General features: G+C 38.1%; 1 protein-coding gene across 10 annotated transcripts in view; it reads left to right on the forward strand.

Annotated features, from left to right (window-relative positions):
* The window catches only part of MYO3B (myosin IIIB), a 237,898-nt gene that overhangs the window by 120,056 nt on the left and 99,948 nt on the right, over positions 1-17,894 (forward strand). For 9 of the 10 annotated variants that reach the window (XM_071811054.1, XM_071811056.1, XM_071811057.1 and 6 more), the window contains exons 26-30: positions 4,109-4,186; positions 6,038-6,243; positions 12,931-13,042; positions 13,957-14,119; positions 14,839-14,919. In XM_071811054.1, the coding sequence (XP_071667155.1) occupies positions 4,109-4,186; positions 6,038-6,243; positions 12,931-13,042; positions 13,957-14,119; positions 14,839-14,919 (640 nt within the window). The remainder of the gene's footprint in view (positions 1-4,108; positions 4,187-6,037; positions 6,244-12,930; positions 13,043-13,956; positions 14,120-14,838; positions 14,920-17,894) is intronic. The other variant, XM_071811053.1, reaches the window with a different exon arrangement.

Genomic DNA, 17,894 nt, shown 5'->3' on the forward strand with positions numbered 1-17,894 from the left:
GTGTGTAGTGAGGTTCTTCCCAAATGAGAGTCTGTCTTAATATCAGAAAGTGTGCACCTCAGCTGGGAGCACTGTGTCCATTTTTAGTGAAGACCCTATTGTAGAACCAGTGAAGAATCAGTTTACTACTGATTAATCTTTAATCTTAATGGAGTGAAATCTCAGTTACCTTGATATTGATAGCCACATGCCTTTTGATTTCAATGGGCTCGAGGTTTTCCTCTGGCAATTTTGGCCTAGAAAGGGATTCAATTAGGTAAAATTTGAATAGTATGTCTGACAGTATGAAAGGCAAAATAAAAAATTATCCATTCATTTTTTTATTCAACTTGCAAGTAAAAAAACAGGGGACATTTGTGACTGATAGATGACTGGAAAAGAACAACCCAGCAAGGCCGCTATTATTTAAAAAGAAGAGCTGTAGAATTTAAACGCTGCTGGATTTTGCCACAAAGTATGCGGCATAATTGCAAAAGGATGGGATAATTTTATGGCGGTTCATAGAATGTGTTGCCAACTGAGTACACTTTATTTGTGAAGAAAACTGTAGTGCCTCAAGCTGATAGAATGTACATCCCTTCCCTGCTTCCTGAGTACTACTAGTTAAGGGTTAGCTTAGTTAAGGGCTTGGGTGGGTTTTTTTGCTTCCAAAGCAAAAAATAATATTAAAAAAACAAGTGAGGTAACAGCAACTGTTCCAAAGTCTACGCAATTTTATGTTCTGGTTTTTCTATTTCTTTTTATTCTCTCTTGTTATTAGGAACTCGTGCTCAAATGTTGGTACAGTAATTCATGTCACCCAGACATCTATATCCTTCACTGTACCTGCAAATACAGATGTGGATTTCAGAGATTTATTTCCTCTCTGGTATAAATTCAGTGCTGAAGGACAGATAACAGCCTTTCCAATTTTCTTGTGTTATACATACATTGTCTTCCACATCCACCTATATTCAGCATGAGCTTTCTAAACATGCATTTTATTGATACAACTGGAATGGAATGGAGGAGCTCTTTTAAAGCTTTAATAAACACAATCAGTTATACTAAGTAGTGTTTAAGTGGGATTTAGTCACCCTTCAAATTTTTAAAGAAGGAGCTAAAAGACACATCTAAGCGCAGCACTATTCAGGCACAGGCAAGAGCCAAAGTGACAGCAGCATCCAGGTCTTTGCCTCCACAGCTCAGTGCTGGGTGTATCAAGGTTGGTAGTGTTCCCTTTGAAATAGTTTTTAGCTAAAAAAAAATGTTTTTCTTATAATTTCATCAAACTTCTAATTTAAACAACTTCAGTAAAAAAAAATTTTGAATTACTATTTTACAAATTGTTAAAAAAATCCAGATTTAATAATTTTGTTTGGAAATTTTCGTTTACTATTTGATTTATGAGCTTTTTTACTTAACATATTTTTTGGTTTTACAGTATTGCATACCATGCCACCAGCAGATGTGGTCAATCTGTGAAAGTAATAATTTCCAGTGACTTCATAATGTGACATGATGTCCTAAATCTTTCTTTTAATATTGTTTCAAAACTATCATAAGAAATTGTTTTAGTGATGGAACAGTTTGTCTTCCCTAGGTGAAGCTGTTTTCCATTTTAGTTGTAATCCTATGAATGTATGTTGTACATAACTACTACTGTCATGTAAAAATGTGACTTAACAGTTAAAATATTCTTTGTTTTAGTTTAAAAAGAGTAGCTACTGATTTAAAATGCAAGACTATATCATGACATTCTTACTATGTTCTGTCGTTTTTTGACAAGCCAATTGTGGTAAAGCCTATTGCCTGTTGTACATGTGATTATTGCCCTACCATAAAACTGCATGGCTACATAGACACACAATGTTACAAATTAACCAGAGGCCAAACTTCTAAAAATTCTTACAGGAAAATCTTCCTAACTTCAGGATCTAACAGAATTTTTAAATGGAAACTTCAAATATTTCTTGTCAAAAAGATTTGGAAATTGATCCTAGTACTTATAGATTGCACAAATCTGAATTTACAACTCCATCCGTAGAAAAAGGAATGTCGCGATACTGGTTTTACTCTGGTTCTCTGAGGAAAAGTGTATTACATCTCCTCTGTGTTCCTGACCATCTGTCTTTCTGTGTGTTCGTTCCCTTCCCCCTAAAAAAACCCAAACCAAAACAAAACCCTTTGAACCCAGCAGGCTGTAGCAAACCGTATTTGACAGAGTGGCCGTCTCAAAGGTCGTAAGATTCTACAGGTTTGGTGAAAATAAGCAGCTGTGAAAAGGAGATGCTTACAGTAACCTCCTGCCATAAAGGTAGAGCATAAGCTCACCCTTTATTGACCAGCAGATATTCCAGATATGACTGAGAGATTATGAGTGCTGAACCTCCAACAAAATCACTAAGAGTCTCTGCTTTTCCAGACAGACAGGAATCCACTTTAGAAAGTTAAATTCATGGACATTTGGGCTTCAGTGCAGTCCTCAAACTATTTGCTTTTGCTCTTGGTGTTCGACCTTCCTGTCAGTATTCACTGATATGACTTTTGTCTTCCACCTGACCTTTACTAGAGATTTAGATATTGATTCTCAAAAAGAAGTTGTCTTGCCAAGATAGTTTTGAAATATTCCCATATCCTTCTATCCTTCCCCGTGGCCACGCCTGCTGTGCTGGTTGGGTCATTGGTGTTTACTTTGTCAGGTGACCTCTTAAGATATTTGATGTTATCTGTGCTGATAAGGCTTTTTTCCTGCGATATATTACAGAGTTTTCTGTTAACATCCTTAAAACAGAAATCAAACTGCTTTTCTCCAGACACACACCCCACCTTGTGTTAGTTTGAGATGCATACTAATGCATGAACACCACTCTGGGCTAGAACATCAGAGATTACAAAAACATACTGAAGTTTTTATGATCACCCTTATGGAAATCTGTCTCCCTTTGCACCATCTGTATTCTGAATCTTGTCTTCACAAGTTTCTTTTCGATTTTTTCCTCAATACAAAATCCATTTTCTTGATCTATTACTACTTAGTGCTTCATTTCCTTTCTGTTTTGCATGCAGTCTCCAAAATATCTCCTGAAGGTAAGAGACACAGTTACTTTATTGAGAACTGTAATCTTTCAGCAATTACTTTTAGTGTTCAGAAGAGTGGTCTTAAGTCAGTGAGTGCTGGAAATGATCGTATGGAGCAAAGTCCAGGAAGTATCGCACAGGTGCTGACAACAGCATTATCTGGTTTATACAAATGCCACCTGGTCAGAGCAGATGGTAAACTGCCACAAAGCAAGTGAATGCTAAAATGTTGTTAATGCTCCACGCAAACAGGATGCTGGTTGATTTTCTTTAATTTTGTTGAGCTGAAATACAGCAACACAATCTGCTTGTGATTGGTAGCCATGGTTATACTCGTTCATAAATTCTGGTTTCATTTTGATAAGAACAGCTGTACTGACAATATAACTAAAATATACAAGGAGCAATATGTTTGCTGTCCGTGTATACCCTCTAAAAATAACTCTTCTGAAATGCTGAAAAAGTGATATTTGAAGCTATGGAAGTTTAGCAGAGTAAGATTGCTGAAATTCTTGGCATCAAAATGGCAGTGTAAAGTAATTAATAGTAACCACAACAGCAGAAAGGAAAAGACTTATGCATTTGAGATTACCTACTTGGCTACTTGTTATCCGACAACAACGTTTTTTCCAAACATGAGCAAAATGAGGCAGCTCTTTGCTAATTTACTTCCTGGACATTACAAAAATTTTAACTCTTATTATATTGAAAGTAAGACCCAATGGAGTTCATTGTAGTGGAGATAAGAAGAACACTTCTTAGAAACCAGTTCATAAGGTATTGCGCCTTGACAGCGGCTTCATTGGCCTGGTGTTACACTTTCATAACAAAAGTGTGAAATCCTTTGGAACACTTGCAGATCTTTTTGAAATCAGTTTGTGTCCTGCATCTGTTAGAAGCTGCTCTTCCTATCTCTGATAAAGTTCTCTGCAGTCTTCATGCCTGAAGGAATGGCCGTACCAAAACCTGAACCCAGCTTTCACGAGTGAGGTGGCATGAGTCTGCAGTGTTCCTGGAACAGCTCTAACATCTGAGTTTTGCCTTCCAGGTTGATACGATGGAGGTTATGCGACACCCTGAGGAAACAACGAACATGAAGCGGCAAACTATGGCTTCCTATTTTAGGGTACAAAAGTTAACTGTACACAAACATTTTGGTGATAAGAACAATGGATATATCCAAAGTATTTGTGGGATTATGAGATCAAAGAGAATAATAAGAGAATTTTTTTATTCTGTTGTGCAACCTTTGTAGCCTTATAGATTTTCTTTTGCTCCTTTTCTTGTTTCCTCGTACTTAATTTACTGTACATAAGTTCACTGAGCATGTTGATAACAGGATTTAGAATCTAGTTTATTTCCATTATAAATGCTAGACGTCTAGAACAGAAAACTGATTTTGTGCAAATGAAATAGCTGTTGTTACTAAAGCCTTCATATTTTTTCACAAGCTTAGGCATACCTATTTTTAAAGCTTAAGGTTTGTCATATGTGATAGTAAGTAAAAACAATCTGTCTTTTGGAAGTATTGTTATAAATCATGTGGATTGCCATTTTATCAGTAGTAATCCTCTCTGGAGGTAATGTATATTCTGCATGTGTGTTTAAATCAAACAGGTAAGGAAAAGGCATTGAGAATATTGAAACTGGAAGCTTTAGGAGTCAGGAAACCCACATGCTAATCCAAGCCTGTTGGTTAATGTCTTTCTCTTGCAGTCACTGCAGAGTGAAAAAGTTTTGAGCTGCACTTGTCCCATGCAGAATGCTCACCAGTGTGGGTCAAAGCTTCGTGCTGTGCAGGAATACCTGTTTCTGTGCTGTGCAAAATAGTGTAAGGAAAGGCATAGAGGAAGCTGATAAATACTGAGATGTTGCCCCAGTGCGGAGGGTACAAGGGCACACATCCAAACTTGGGAACCTAGAGGCATCATTGTGTCTGTTAATACAAGTATTGATTTAGAGAGGTCTTGCAAAGAACTACACAGATGTAGCTGTGCAGGAACTGTAAAAAATACCCAAACCAAAACAAAACCTGGAGTGGGGGAATGAGTGTGAAAGTACACCATAATATGGATGCAGCCTACAGCAAAGTGACCACAGTCAGCTTGGAATTATACATGATTTTGAGATTGAGTGTGTTTGCAACAAATACTGATCATACGGTGGCATAATGAGGTGAAGATGAAGCTGAAGTATCAGTACCCAGAGGAGTCATTGGAAAAGCAGATCTACATGATCTGATCACACTTTTCTCATTTTATTGTAAAATGCAATGGAATAAATTGTTTTCCATGTCTATGGTACAAAGAAGAAAAAGTAATGGTCCTATATTTCAGCAGGAAGATTTAGGTTAAATGTTGATAATGTTATGAATAGTCATGATAACATAGCACTTCAGTAGTTTGTCCAGGGAGATTGTGCACTCTATAACCTCAGTGATCCTGAAAAATGCATTAAACAGAGATGTGCCTGAAGTGGTACAGGTACATGTAGTGTTCTCTATAGGCAGAGGACTGAACTGATGACTTCTTGCAACCCTTTCCCCCTGATTTTCTGTGATTGTTTGTTTCACAGAAGAGCTTGTTCTTCTGTTGGGTATATTTGATTAGTCAAATGTGCCTACAGTAGAATTGTAGTTAGGATATTTTTCAATGTGGGTTGTTGGTTTTTATTTGTTTGGTTTTTTAATATGGACCTTCTTCAACTACAGAAATGTAGTATGAGGAGAAATAAAGAGAAAGGTGTAACAAGTAAGGAATAAGAAATAGTATATTTTATTTTTTTTTACAATTGAAAACTTTTAATATATTATGGTTTTTAACCTAAAGCTTAAAAAATAAATAAAACGTCAATGCAGATTAACGTTACAGATTAAAACGTATTCAAGCATTACATGCTGTTTACATATCTCCTGCTTAAGTAGTTACATTACTGGTTTTTGTCAAGTCTGTGCATAATTTTTAATTTTCCTTACTAGTATTCCCTCATGGATCTTTTATCCAAAATGGTTGTTGGACAGCCTCACTTCATCCGCTGCATTAAACCTAATGATGATCGAGAAGCACTGATGTTTTCTCATGAGAGAGTTCTACTGCAGCTACGATACACTGGCATTCTGGAAACTGTCAAAATACGTCAGAAAGGGTATTCTCATCGCATCCTCTTTGAAGAGTTTGTGAAAAGGTAAGAATTCTCTAACATGGCTGTTGTTTTAAAACTCCATTCAATAAAATATATTCTATGTTTAAGTACAGAAAGTTCTACAAACATTGTATAATCTAATTCTTTACTGAGAGCAGGGACTATCAGAGATAAAGACTAAAGGGATAGCTAAACTCTAATGGAGAAATGTCAATGTGAGACCAGCAGTGAGCACATTGTATTCAGTAGCTAGCCTGTCCCCATGGTTCCTTCACTAGAAGCAACAAGTGGAAATTCTGCATCTTAATACAAGGATTTGGAAGGTCAGTGACCTTCAGCCAATGTGTGAAGAATTTGTACATGCTTAAGAGTGAACTAATATAAAGCTGTGTTTGTTTAGAAGAAGTAAATATCTGAAGAGTGTTAATTTCAAGCTTGAAAACCTTAATTAGATTAGGCAGAAAACTAGGAATAGTCCAGGGAAATTTTCATTGATTAATTTCAGATATAATGCAATGTAAAAAATGTTTAAAAATATTTTTATGAATAAGGTATCGAATTTGACTTATTACATCTTTTAGTGTGTAGAGAAGTCATAGTGGAAAAATTTAAGACGTGAATTCATATCTGCGGTGCTGTACTGGTGTAGTTCTCCATGTAGAGGATCTTCACATAAAAAAAAAAAAAAGCCATTGCCGACCTATTTTGCCATTACACTTCTTCTTCTTCCACCCTTTTCACCTCTTTCCCATAGCTTTGCCTCATTTTTTGTTACCTCAGAAATTATGCAAAATCAGCTGAAAAGAACGACTTGTGCTCTGGAGAAGGTCAAGAGCATGTGCCTGTACATTGACATAAGCCAAGTAAATGAAGACATGCAGTGCACTGGTGTAACTGGAGAAAACATTAATGTGCAAGAAAGATATGTGATTGAGAAATAATCATCATAATAGCTTCATAGCCTTGTAGCCTTTTATATTTGAGGTGTCATGAGTGATAACCTCAGTTCACCTGAACCCTTGTCATGGCTACTATTACTAGCTTTAATACAATTCTCAATCTGAAAAAAGTTATAAATTTGATTCAGGATATGCTGTTGTCTTTATGATGGTATGTTTATATGATCATTATGGCTTCCTCTATGTTTTTGTGTAGTATTTACTGTTTTCCAATCGTAGGATTGATCATTCAGTAATGGAGCAGAAGCATTACCATTAAGCAATCAACTACTCAGCTGTAGGAACAAGTAGTGAATGGCTGTATCAAGCATTCAGCGTTATTTTCTGAACTGGATGTTGCTCGGCCAGAGAATATGGAGTTAATGAATCTACTGAACACAAGTCATTCACATGATGCTAGAGGGAAGGAGCTGCTGATGTTTCTGAGAAAGAAGAGACATAAGCAGTTTAACAGGCCTTTCTAAAACCCAGAGACTGGGTAAATTTACTTGATTGTAAATCAGTCATTTGGTCTTGGAAATCTGTGGTCCTTGCGTTGAGAGATATTGAATGATAAACCATAGCCTAATCAGTTCATTGCCCCTCGGTTCAAGAAGGACAGGGAGCTGATGGAGAGAGTCCAGCACAGGGCAACAAAGATGATTAAGGGAGTGGAGCATCTCCCATGTGAGGAAAGGCTGAGGGAGCTGGGGCTCTTTAGCTTGGAGGAGACTGAGGGGTGACCTCATTAATGTTTATAAATATATAAAGGGTGAGTGTCATGAGGACAGAGCCAGGCTCTTCTCGGTGACAACCAATGATAAGACAAGGGGTAATGGGTTGAAACTGGAACACAGGAGGTTCCACTTGAATTTGAGAAGAAACAACTTCTCAGTGAGGGTGACAGAGCACTGGAACAGGCTGCCCAGGGGGGTTGTGGAGTCTCCGTCTCTGGAGACATTCAGAACCCGCCTGGACACATTCCTTTGTAGCCTCATTTGGGTGCTCCTGCTCTGGCAGGGGGATCGAACTAGATCATCTTTTGAGGTCCCTTCCAATCCCTAACATTCTGTGATTCTGTAATTACAATTTTTTCTGGTTTGTAGTATATTAATATACCAAATGAATACATAATAGGAAAACACTCAAGTATGTGTATCCCAGAAATGATAACCAACATGTTCATTTGTCTTTCACAGCAATTTAATTTTCAGACATAGGTTCACCCCTGACCTTTTTGTGTGTTACACATGTTACAGTTACGTGACTGATTTTAGTAAGGTCACCATTCAAAAGCAGGTTTAACAAAGAGACTAATTTTTGTGATCACTACCACATCTGTGCAACATCCTGAAGAGGCTGAAGGCAGAATTATTAACCTTAACTTTTATCCAATTTACAGAAAGGTGAACTAAGATCAACTCCACCAAAATAAGTGTAAAGTGAGAAGAAATTAGACCTCATATCAGTAGATTCTTTTCATTCAGAAGTGCACTGAATTTGAGTACAACTTTGAAAAGTAATGGTAAGAAAAAGCAGTTCTGACTGTAGCTTTCCATTTCTACAGATAAGGGCAAGTTGTGTTAAACATGTTGTCAGATACTCCCCAAATTTTTAGTCCAACTTGATGTAATTCTTTCAGGAAAGAAAGTCAAAACAAGTCAACAAGGGAAGTGGGGGGAGATTTAGCAATTTGCCCAACTGCATAGACTACTTCATGAGCTCAGAATATAAACAGGGGGGTGGGAGAGGGGATGTTCTTGCTCTTTTTTTCAGTTCATGCTTTATTTATAAATCAGTTCTATCCTGTTTTGCTCTTGGGAAAAAGCAAAAACAAAGAAATAAAAGAACAACGCTTTAAAAAGCTATCAGTGGAACAAGAAACATTTTTCTTCAACTTACAGCCATGACTAGTCAAGTGTTTTTAGGAACTAAGTAGTTGAATACATAAAAATGTTTGAAAAAACAGGTCAAATGCTAAACAGATTGGCACTTCTTTGTTCATAATCAAAAAGACATTAGGCAAGTATGAACGAGAGTTTCAGAATGTCAGTAAATGTGAGGATATCAAAGATTTTCTAAGCCAGCAAGTTAATTGGTATTTTGATCCTTTCGAGCAACTTAACAACAAAATGGATGAGCCAGCACTTTTTCTCCCTTGATGTTATTAAACAAATAGGTGTGCTTCTTATCTGCCTGTTCAATAATGCTGTTTTGTAAACTCTTAGCAGGAAATATGAGGACAAAACAATCAAAGGCAGGGAACAGAACCATTCAGGGTTTATCAGGTGGGAGGTAAACAAAAGATAAAACTCTGTCTAATGTTACTCTTTACTGTCTTCTGGGTTTTTGTAGAACAGATTATTTCAGTGTTGCAAACCTGGACATAGTTTATTGGGTTAAAAAACAGATGGTGAGGAGAGGACTTAATTGTCACTCATTCACACATTGTTTCTTTTACCAACAATAAAAGCATCTGGTTTATGTAAATAAATATACATATTATTTTACTTAAAGTAGGAAAATGTAATCTGCAGCCTCTATAAACACTGCAGACCCATCAGGTCCATGGCACTTTGTCTCCATTGGCCTTGTCTCACACCGTGTGCCATCATGTGTCTCTCTTGCATGTTTGCTGTGAAGCAGTGTGGCCCATTTCTCAGGCTGGAGTCCCGGGTTTCAGGCACAGGTTACTGACCCGACCAGGCAGGCAGGTGTGCCCAGCTTGTGGCACCGCGTCTTCACCATGTGCTGCACAGCAGCTGTGGGAGGTGTGTGCTTCTCATGGGGACCTGCACTGAAAGTCACACTGGGTGGGACCCTTCGTGCTTTGTCTGAGTGCCCAAGCCCTTGGAGTTTCACATGACATGATGAGGTATGCAGGTATGTCCTTGCCACATACCCCCCTAGCGGTAGGCACCTTTTGTGGAATATGATATGTAATGTACATGGGTTGAAGAATAAGGGTCTTGAGAGTCTAATGCTGCCAAATACTGTCATGCTTGAAGCACCTCAGAAACACACAGGGATGCGTTGAGAAGCTTTGTACAGGTTTCATTTAAGGATTGTCTTTTTTCTTCTCTGCCCATTTATGTTCTGCATTAAGGTTCTTTGTACTGCGTTAGGATGCAGGATACACTTTTCCTATAAGCGTTACCCACTCCACAGCAGCCAGATGATGTTACTCAGATCATATGTTCATGGCAATACCAGTGCTATTGCTGTGACAGTGATCCCAGTGAGGCTGGTACTGCTTTTTCAGTCTGACAGTGCAAATTTGCATCAGATCACTGTTGGTACACCTAGAACACACAGTCTCTAAACCATCGGTATTAAACTTCTCATTACCTTAATGAGTCACATTCTGCGTTGAGTGGAGCTAGGAAAAAAATGGTCAAATATTGCAAAATCCTGTAAAACACGTTACCTCAGTGCATGCTTTCTTCTAACCCCCAAAATACAGTGGTGATAGACTTATTATTCAGAATCAGGGAAGCACAGAACTAAATTAGAAGTCAACATGTTTGCTAGAGAGAAAATAAATGCTTGCTTTTAAAAGGATGTATTTTTAGTGCAAACTTTAACACTGAGTCTGCACTGTACCAAAGTCCTGAAGTGATTTCTGGAAACAAAATTATAACATCCCCCATATTTTGATTTTACTGTTATCCATGGAACTGTTTATTTGTTTCAGTGGCTTTAAGATTTCCTCAGTTTTGCATAATGTTCCTGTACACTTAAAAAATGGTAAACTGCTGTACCTTCCACGGGTACTTTCTAGACTCTTGTTATTCACAGAATACTGGTAAAGGTTTGTAGAATGGAAAAGATATGAAACCTCTAGAAATGAGAAGTCTGATAACCCCTTATGAATTATATCTGAAGAATGGACCAAATGATGTCTTTCAGAGAGTATTTTTGTGATTTTATGTTCATCTGGTGATTTACAGCATAGATGTTAGGTATCTGCTACTGCATTTCAAGAGTATCTTAGATGTTTTTTCATTTTTCATTTACATTGCTTCATTCATACTCCAGACATAGAGTCAAATGTAATTATTTGTATGAATTCAGATGTGAAAGTTTTGGAAAGTGGTGAGATGCAATGAATACAAGTTAGGAATTTTTGAAAGTTATTTAACAGCTCTTTCAGTGCTAAAAACATGAGTGTCTTATGCTTTTCAACTCCAAGGCTGAGAAAGAGCAAAGATCTTTTGGAATGTTGAGAATCTCCTTACTATTGGTGGGGGACTGGTAAGAAATGGATTTTGCCCTTTTGCACCTCGTGCTTTTCACATATCATTGTCTATTCTCCATCTCAGGCCAGTATATTTTAGTACAAAGATTTGTTTTGAAGAGAAAAAAGGGTTAATCATTACTTTTTTGAGTAAATTGTGTAGAACTGATGCTGCCTTTAAGTCTGGAATGTGAAGGGAATTTTAGAAAGAGGCATGGGCATAGTAGTTAATGGTGCTGTTTGAATGCTGTTTATTGACCAGTTGCACAGTTCACTGTTTAAGGAGGGGAGAGAACTTAAACCATTTGTTTACAGTCAGTTAATCTAATCTAAAGCCACCAACACTAAAATGCCTTCACCATAATCAGCTAGTTAATGCATAGCATCATTCTGAAGTTTTCCATGTGTTAGCATACCTGGACTTATTTAAATGTTCAACTTTAACACTGTATGTCCTAGCTTTGCAATTGTTGATCTGGGAATAAATTCAACTTTTAAAATATGTTGGTTTGCGCCTAATGACTACTAAGTACAATTAATCCCATTTTAATGTTTGTTTTGTCTGGAATACAATTTGTTTCTGTGAAGGATAGGTTATAGTGCAGTGTAAGAACCACTGGTTAAGAAAGATACAATTCTAGAGTTTCATCTGAGAAATTAGGGCAACTCACTTTTCTCTTATGTAGCCTTACTGCTACTGAGAATGTGATTGGTCAAATCCTTTTAGGAAACATGTAGATTAATATGTGTTATGTGTAGGACATTTTCAAGCAGAATGATAACCTAAGAAAATAACGTGGATTTGCATGAATATGTGCATGTTTGTGAGACAACACATGAAGGACTATAAACTTTATTTTTAAAAATAGAAATAAAAGTAGTGGCTTAACATAGAAGAGCACTGAAATATTCCAGACTTCTGCATTTTCTGCTGGAATAACATGCATAGCTTACTTTTGGTGCTTTTCACTTTCTTTGGTGCTAGTATTTGACTTTTCTCCCTCTCAAATCTGTAAAAGTCCATTGAACATCTCAGGTAGCACCCACTTATTCAACAGAATTTGCGGACTTGCAGTGAGATGTAACCGTGCTGAAGTATGTTATGCAGTTCTGTAGATGGCATAATTATTTTACACAGGTTAGGCAAAAAGTTTTATTTTTGCCTTCCTTTCTTTTACTCTGATTTCTAGCACTTTTCCTTCTTCTCCCTGTCATTCATTCACTCACTTGTCTGAAAAATTCAGAGCAACCTTAAGTGTTTTCTCAGTTGCACTGGTTATTGAAAGACCTTTATGGATTATTACACCAACTGCGGATTTCTAGAATGCATCAGATTCTTGTCACCACTATGATGCTTCTTATTTTCCTGTGTCATATATATATATATTCTCAAATATCTGTTCATGACAGCTGTGTCATGATTTATGAAGAGGACTGAGGATAACAGAAAATTTGACCCGTGAGTTCTGGAGATGGAGCTCTGAGCTAGAGAAGAACAATGAAAGTGCATATTGATTGTCAAGTCAATTATTTTTCTGTCATTTGGTTTTGCAGGTATTACTACCTAGCATTCAAGGCACATGAGACTCCCCTTGGTAGCAGAGAAAACTGTCTTGCCATTTTGGAGAGATCTAAACTAGACAACTGGATTCTGGGCAAAACGAAGGTAGAGGATGCTAACATTTTCTTTAGTATCCTTTTATAATAGCAAAACGTGTCTAATAGTGGTTTGAAAAGCACTGCAAAAATGAACAAAAGAGCAAGAAATTTGCTCCAGTTAGCCTCCCAGGTGACAGAGGTGCCCTCCCAAGCCAGCTGAGTTAGTGCTGCAAGAGGAGGGGTACACTGAGTACCCCTCCTAAGCATGCTTTGCACAGGCTGTACATCTGTCAGTGCCTGCTGTGGTGGTGCCTCCCAGAAGTTCCTCCTTCTCTTAATCATGGCATGACTTGAAACTTCACACTGGCCCATCCTGTGAGTTTGGCTGGTACATTATCCGTTTGTGGAGTTTCAGGTGAGATCCTGCTGGCTCTGTCAAGAGCCTTTGTTCATGGTTCCAAATGGAGTGGATGACTTGTGTAAAAAGGTTGTTATAGAATATCTTGGGTTGTTTTACAGTGCACAAAGGAAAAACAAGGAGAATTTCATGCTCAAGACCTAGATAAAGTAGGTGTAAGCACCCGTAGGATTTGCCTCCTGAAGCAGAATGCTGTTAGACAGTAGTATGTCTAAAACCAAATTTAACTCAGGATTTATCTTCCCACTGACAAGAAAGGTTATATTTCAAAATTGTTGATACCTGAAATATCCTCCGGCCAATTTACTTTGTGAAGGGGATAAATATGTAGTTTATTTTGTGATGGGGTGATTATAATCAGTGGAATAATGAAGTTCCACAAGCACACTGAGAGCAAATATTTGATTCACTAGATTGCTATGATATCAACAACCAGTACTTTACTAGTTTTCTCAGCAACAGTGCCCTAAAATAGGCTTATAGGAGACTAAAGAAAAGGCAGAATACAAGAGATTATGTTACTGCCTGCATGTAATACTGATTTTTTTGTTGTACCATTTCAGGTTTTTCTAAAGTATTACCATATAGAGCAGTTAAATTTGTTCCTGCGAGAAGTTATAGGGAGAGTGGTGGTCATGCAAGCCTATATCAAGGGATGGCTTGGAGCAAGGAGGTACAAGAAAGTCAGAGAGAAAAGAGAAAATAGTGCTGTTACCATACAGTCAGGTAAATGTTCACATTCCCTATTTCACTGAGTGTCTTTGCATTTCAAGCTGTTAAATTGCATGTACATTATTTATTCATTCGTAATAGTTTATTTTGAAATCAAAATAACTGGAGGTGCTTTTCTCTCCAGCTAATTGATGCAAATATTATTGATTTACTCTAAGGTGTCACCTTAGTATTTGATAATGTCTTTATTTAAATATTTTAGTATTTTGGATGTGATGCCTGTGCACAAAATGAAAATTTTGTTAGGTATGTCTGTGCTAGCATGCAGCACATAAATGAAATGCAGTAACGTGCCCCCCACCCCCATGCATACCAGAATTCCAGTTAACATACATCATGGGGTGGGCCTGAGTGGCTGATTGTCAGTAATGTAGGAGGCTTCCTTAAATTGAATTTGGGGAGCTGTGTGAGGAGGGGAATTCTAGTGCTGACATGATCATGTACCTTTGCCTTTTGGATTAGGACATCAGTGAGCACATGGTGACAATTAAAATTTGGCTGAGTGAAGCAGTGTTTGAAGTTGTGGGGATGTGAATCCTGCAGTCGTGAACCCAGAGTTCAACATGTGGGTGGGTGGGGGAGAGGTACTGGGGGTGAGGGCTGGAGTGGTTATGGCAGGAGGGATGAAAGTTTCAGCACATCTCTGGCTCTGTAGACTCTGTAACACTTCCTTAAATGAATGTAATTTCCAGCACATGGTTTTGTATTTTTAGCCTGGAGAGGATATGAAGCTCGCAGGAAGTACAAGGAAATAAAGAACAGAAGAACTGATGCCGCTATACATATTCAAGCAGGTAATTAAAACATTATTTCAGTTGCCAACACCTATTTTGCTGTGGGTGATTTCATGTGTCGGTATTTGTAGCTAAGAGAAATACACGCAGTACAAACAAAAGCTATCGAAAACTTTTCTTTTGATCGTTTGTGCTTCAGTATCAAATTACACCAGTGACAGGTATCAGGCACTTTGTGCTTTTTGTAAGTACTTCTCTGGAAGCAAAACATACTGCTTAAAAGATGTTGAGTTAATTCTTTAAGATTCTTTTGAGCACAGTCGATATGATTCAACTATATGTAAAGCTGTATGAAGCACTGAAGTGATTTGACTGAAGTGTGGATGGGAGGCACTGGACATGGATTTCTCTGCCTTTGTGTCAGCCCTCATCTTGGCAGGTTGCCAGGTTTTTGTTTTGACTGCTTGCTGGGTTTGCCAGCTTTGGCTGATCTTTTGACTCTCTGCCAGACTCCTATGCAGCCATATCAATATGAATTTGAATAAACTTTAAAGAGATTATTGGAGGAACAGGCCCATAGGGGTGTGTAGGTCTCTGCTAGAGAGCAGGGTACCATATGGCACAGAAATCTAAGATCCAGTGCCATGAACTCGATGGTGTTTTCAGATGCTGCCAATGTGAAGCAGCCTCCATGTGATGCAGTGTAATGCACCTTCCCTGTCCAACTCCAGGCTGAAAGGCTGTAGCCGATCAAAAGTGAGTTGTAGCAAATGTATTTACAGATAAACCAAGGTACCATCTTTATTCTACCAGCTTCCTGTGCTATGACTCCATGAGTTTTACCACCTCTCTATTCTGTATCATATAGTGTAAAGTCAGTCTGAAAAAGATGTGTTCTAAATATTCTTTTAGTTTGTTCTCAAACCATTTCCAGTAAATAAATTTGTTTTTCTTTTGTCTGAGTTTGCTACTCTGAAATTAAGCATCTTTGTGACTTTCATCAGAAAACAAATACCAATCTAGTTACAGAAAGGAACGGAGTATCAGTAGGATAAATAATAAAATGGATAGCTTTGTATGCCTACTGTTGTGTGGAATCATGAACTATAGTTCTGGGGTCAAATGCAGAATATTCTATTAAATAGAGAACTATTAAGGAGGAATTTTCTTCTCTCCATGCAACAAGCACTAGGATACTGCAGAAGCACTCTCTCCCCTTTTTCCTCTCCTTTGCGTTGTCATTTCCTATTGTTTTCATGATAGCACAGAGAGCAGATCTTAAAGTACCCCTCCAACTACCCTGAAGTATTTGCTGCATTTACACTTGGCCATATTTGGACTTTGATTTCCTGACTTTTACAACAGCCTTTTGCCATAAAAAGGAAAGTGAAACAGTTGACCCGTCACTGTCCCACTGTTGCGAATTCCTAAAGACAAGAGTTATCTCAGGTTCGGTAGGAAGCTGGTGTGTAGCGGGATCACTTGGAGACTGTAGGGGACATTCTACCTTAAAGTTTTATCCAGCCAGAATTCTTAGTTGTGTAGGAGATGCATGCTCATCACTTGCTCTTTAGAGAAAGCAACGGATCTATTCTGCTGTCTGCCATCTCCGAGACGTGTGGAACATGGTAGGGCAGGGGCGGTGGGAGTGTACACGTACCCTTGAATTTGGACACGTCTGTTGAGCCTCTGGACCTAAAGCTGGAGGAATGCTGGTAGTGCTTTTCCCACCAGCACACACAGCCTCTTCCTGTGTCACCTGGCAATCAACAATTTCAGCCATCAATCTGGGCAAAGAAGCATTAGGACTATACTGTTAAGAGTGACACAGTGCACCTTTGTATTAATTAGGCTGTCTGCTTCTCCTATCCTGGCACTGCATTCAAAACGGAAGAATAATAATAAGAAGAAGAATAAGAATAAGAATAAGAATAATAATCTGCAACACATTTCTGTCTGCCTTTGGAAACCTGTTTCTAAGACTTCTTACTTGAAAATTCTTCTTGTGCACATTTTCTCTCCGCTATATGCTAATTATTCTGTATCTCAAATCAAAGCTCATGCTTGCTAATGGTGGCCATTTTCCAGCTTTTAAAGGACACTGACTGACAGTCTTTCTGTTGTTTACATTACACTGTCCAAGTGCCTGGTGACATGGAGACAGAAGCAACTCCAAATCTCTCCCTTCCCTGCACATCTTATAATGCAAGTATGTAGTTCAAGGCAGCTTTTCAGTAAAATGGAGTATGATCATCTTTGTATATTTTTCAAAATGAGCCATTTCAGGCAATGGGATATATCGTTTGCATTTGTCATCCAGACATTAGCAAAACCATATAATTAAAATATATGTACTTCCCTTTCCTTTCCCCCTCCACCCCCCACTCAAGCAGGCCTTGAAATTTAGGAAGCATTTGGCTTACATGTTTCTACAGAACAGCGCATATTGAAATTTGTTTTCCTTTCATCTCTTTCCCAATAAAAGCAGCCGCTCGGCTTATCCCTTTAGCTTCCTCAGAACTTCCTTTCAGAATTCCCGATCTATTACAGCACATTCACATACCAGAAACAAGATGCCTTTTCATGCTGTCAACCTTTTTCATCTGAAATGTAAATTAATTCTTGCTGGTACGCTTTGACAGAGATCAAAGTAGGGGTATTAACCTTATTGGGCCTTCTCTTCATCAGAATCAGTTCCAAAGACTGCGAGGGTAGTGTTAGGAGGCCAGTCTTCACTGTTATCTATGGCCCTCCTCCAGGCAGTCCTCTGTCTACAAGTCAGCATTTCAAAGGCGCTGATTTCTTTTGTAAATGACCTTATCATTACTTTAAACTGTGTGAAAAATGATTTGCCTGAATAATTCTTGCAGGATTATCCTGCTCATTTTAATTGTGGGGAGACTTCATTCAGATTCCAGGATATTGTTTAAGTGGTTTTGACAGCAAGTGATCATAGCCTGATATAAGGGAAGAACACAGCTCCTGATTGGAAACCTCTTGACTTGTTCAGGTTGTTCATTTCTTGCAAGTCAGTC

The sequence above is a fragment of the Patagioenas fasciata genome, chromosome 7, assembly GCF_037038585.1.
Source record: "Patagioenas fasciata isolate bPatFas1 chromosome 7, bPatFas1.hap1, whole genome shotgun sequence".
Lineage (NCBI taxonomy): Eukaryota > Metazoa > Chordata > Aves > Columbiformes > Columbidae > Patagioenas > Patagioenas fasciata.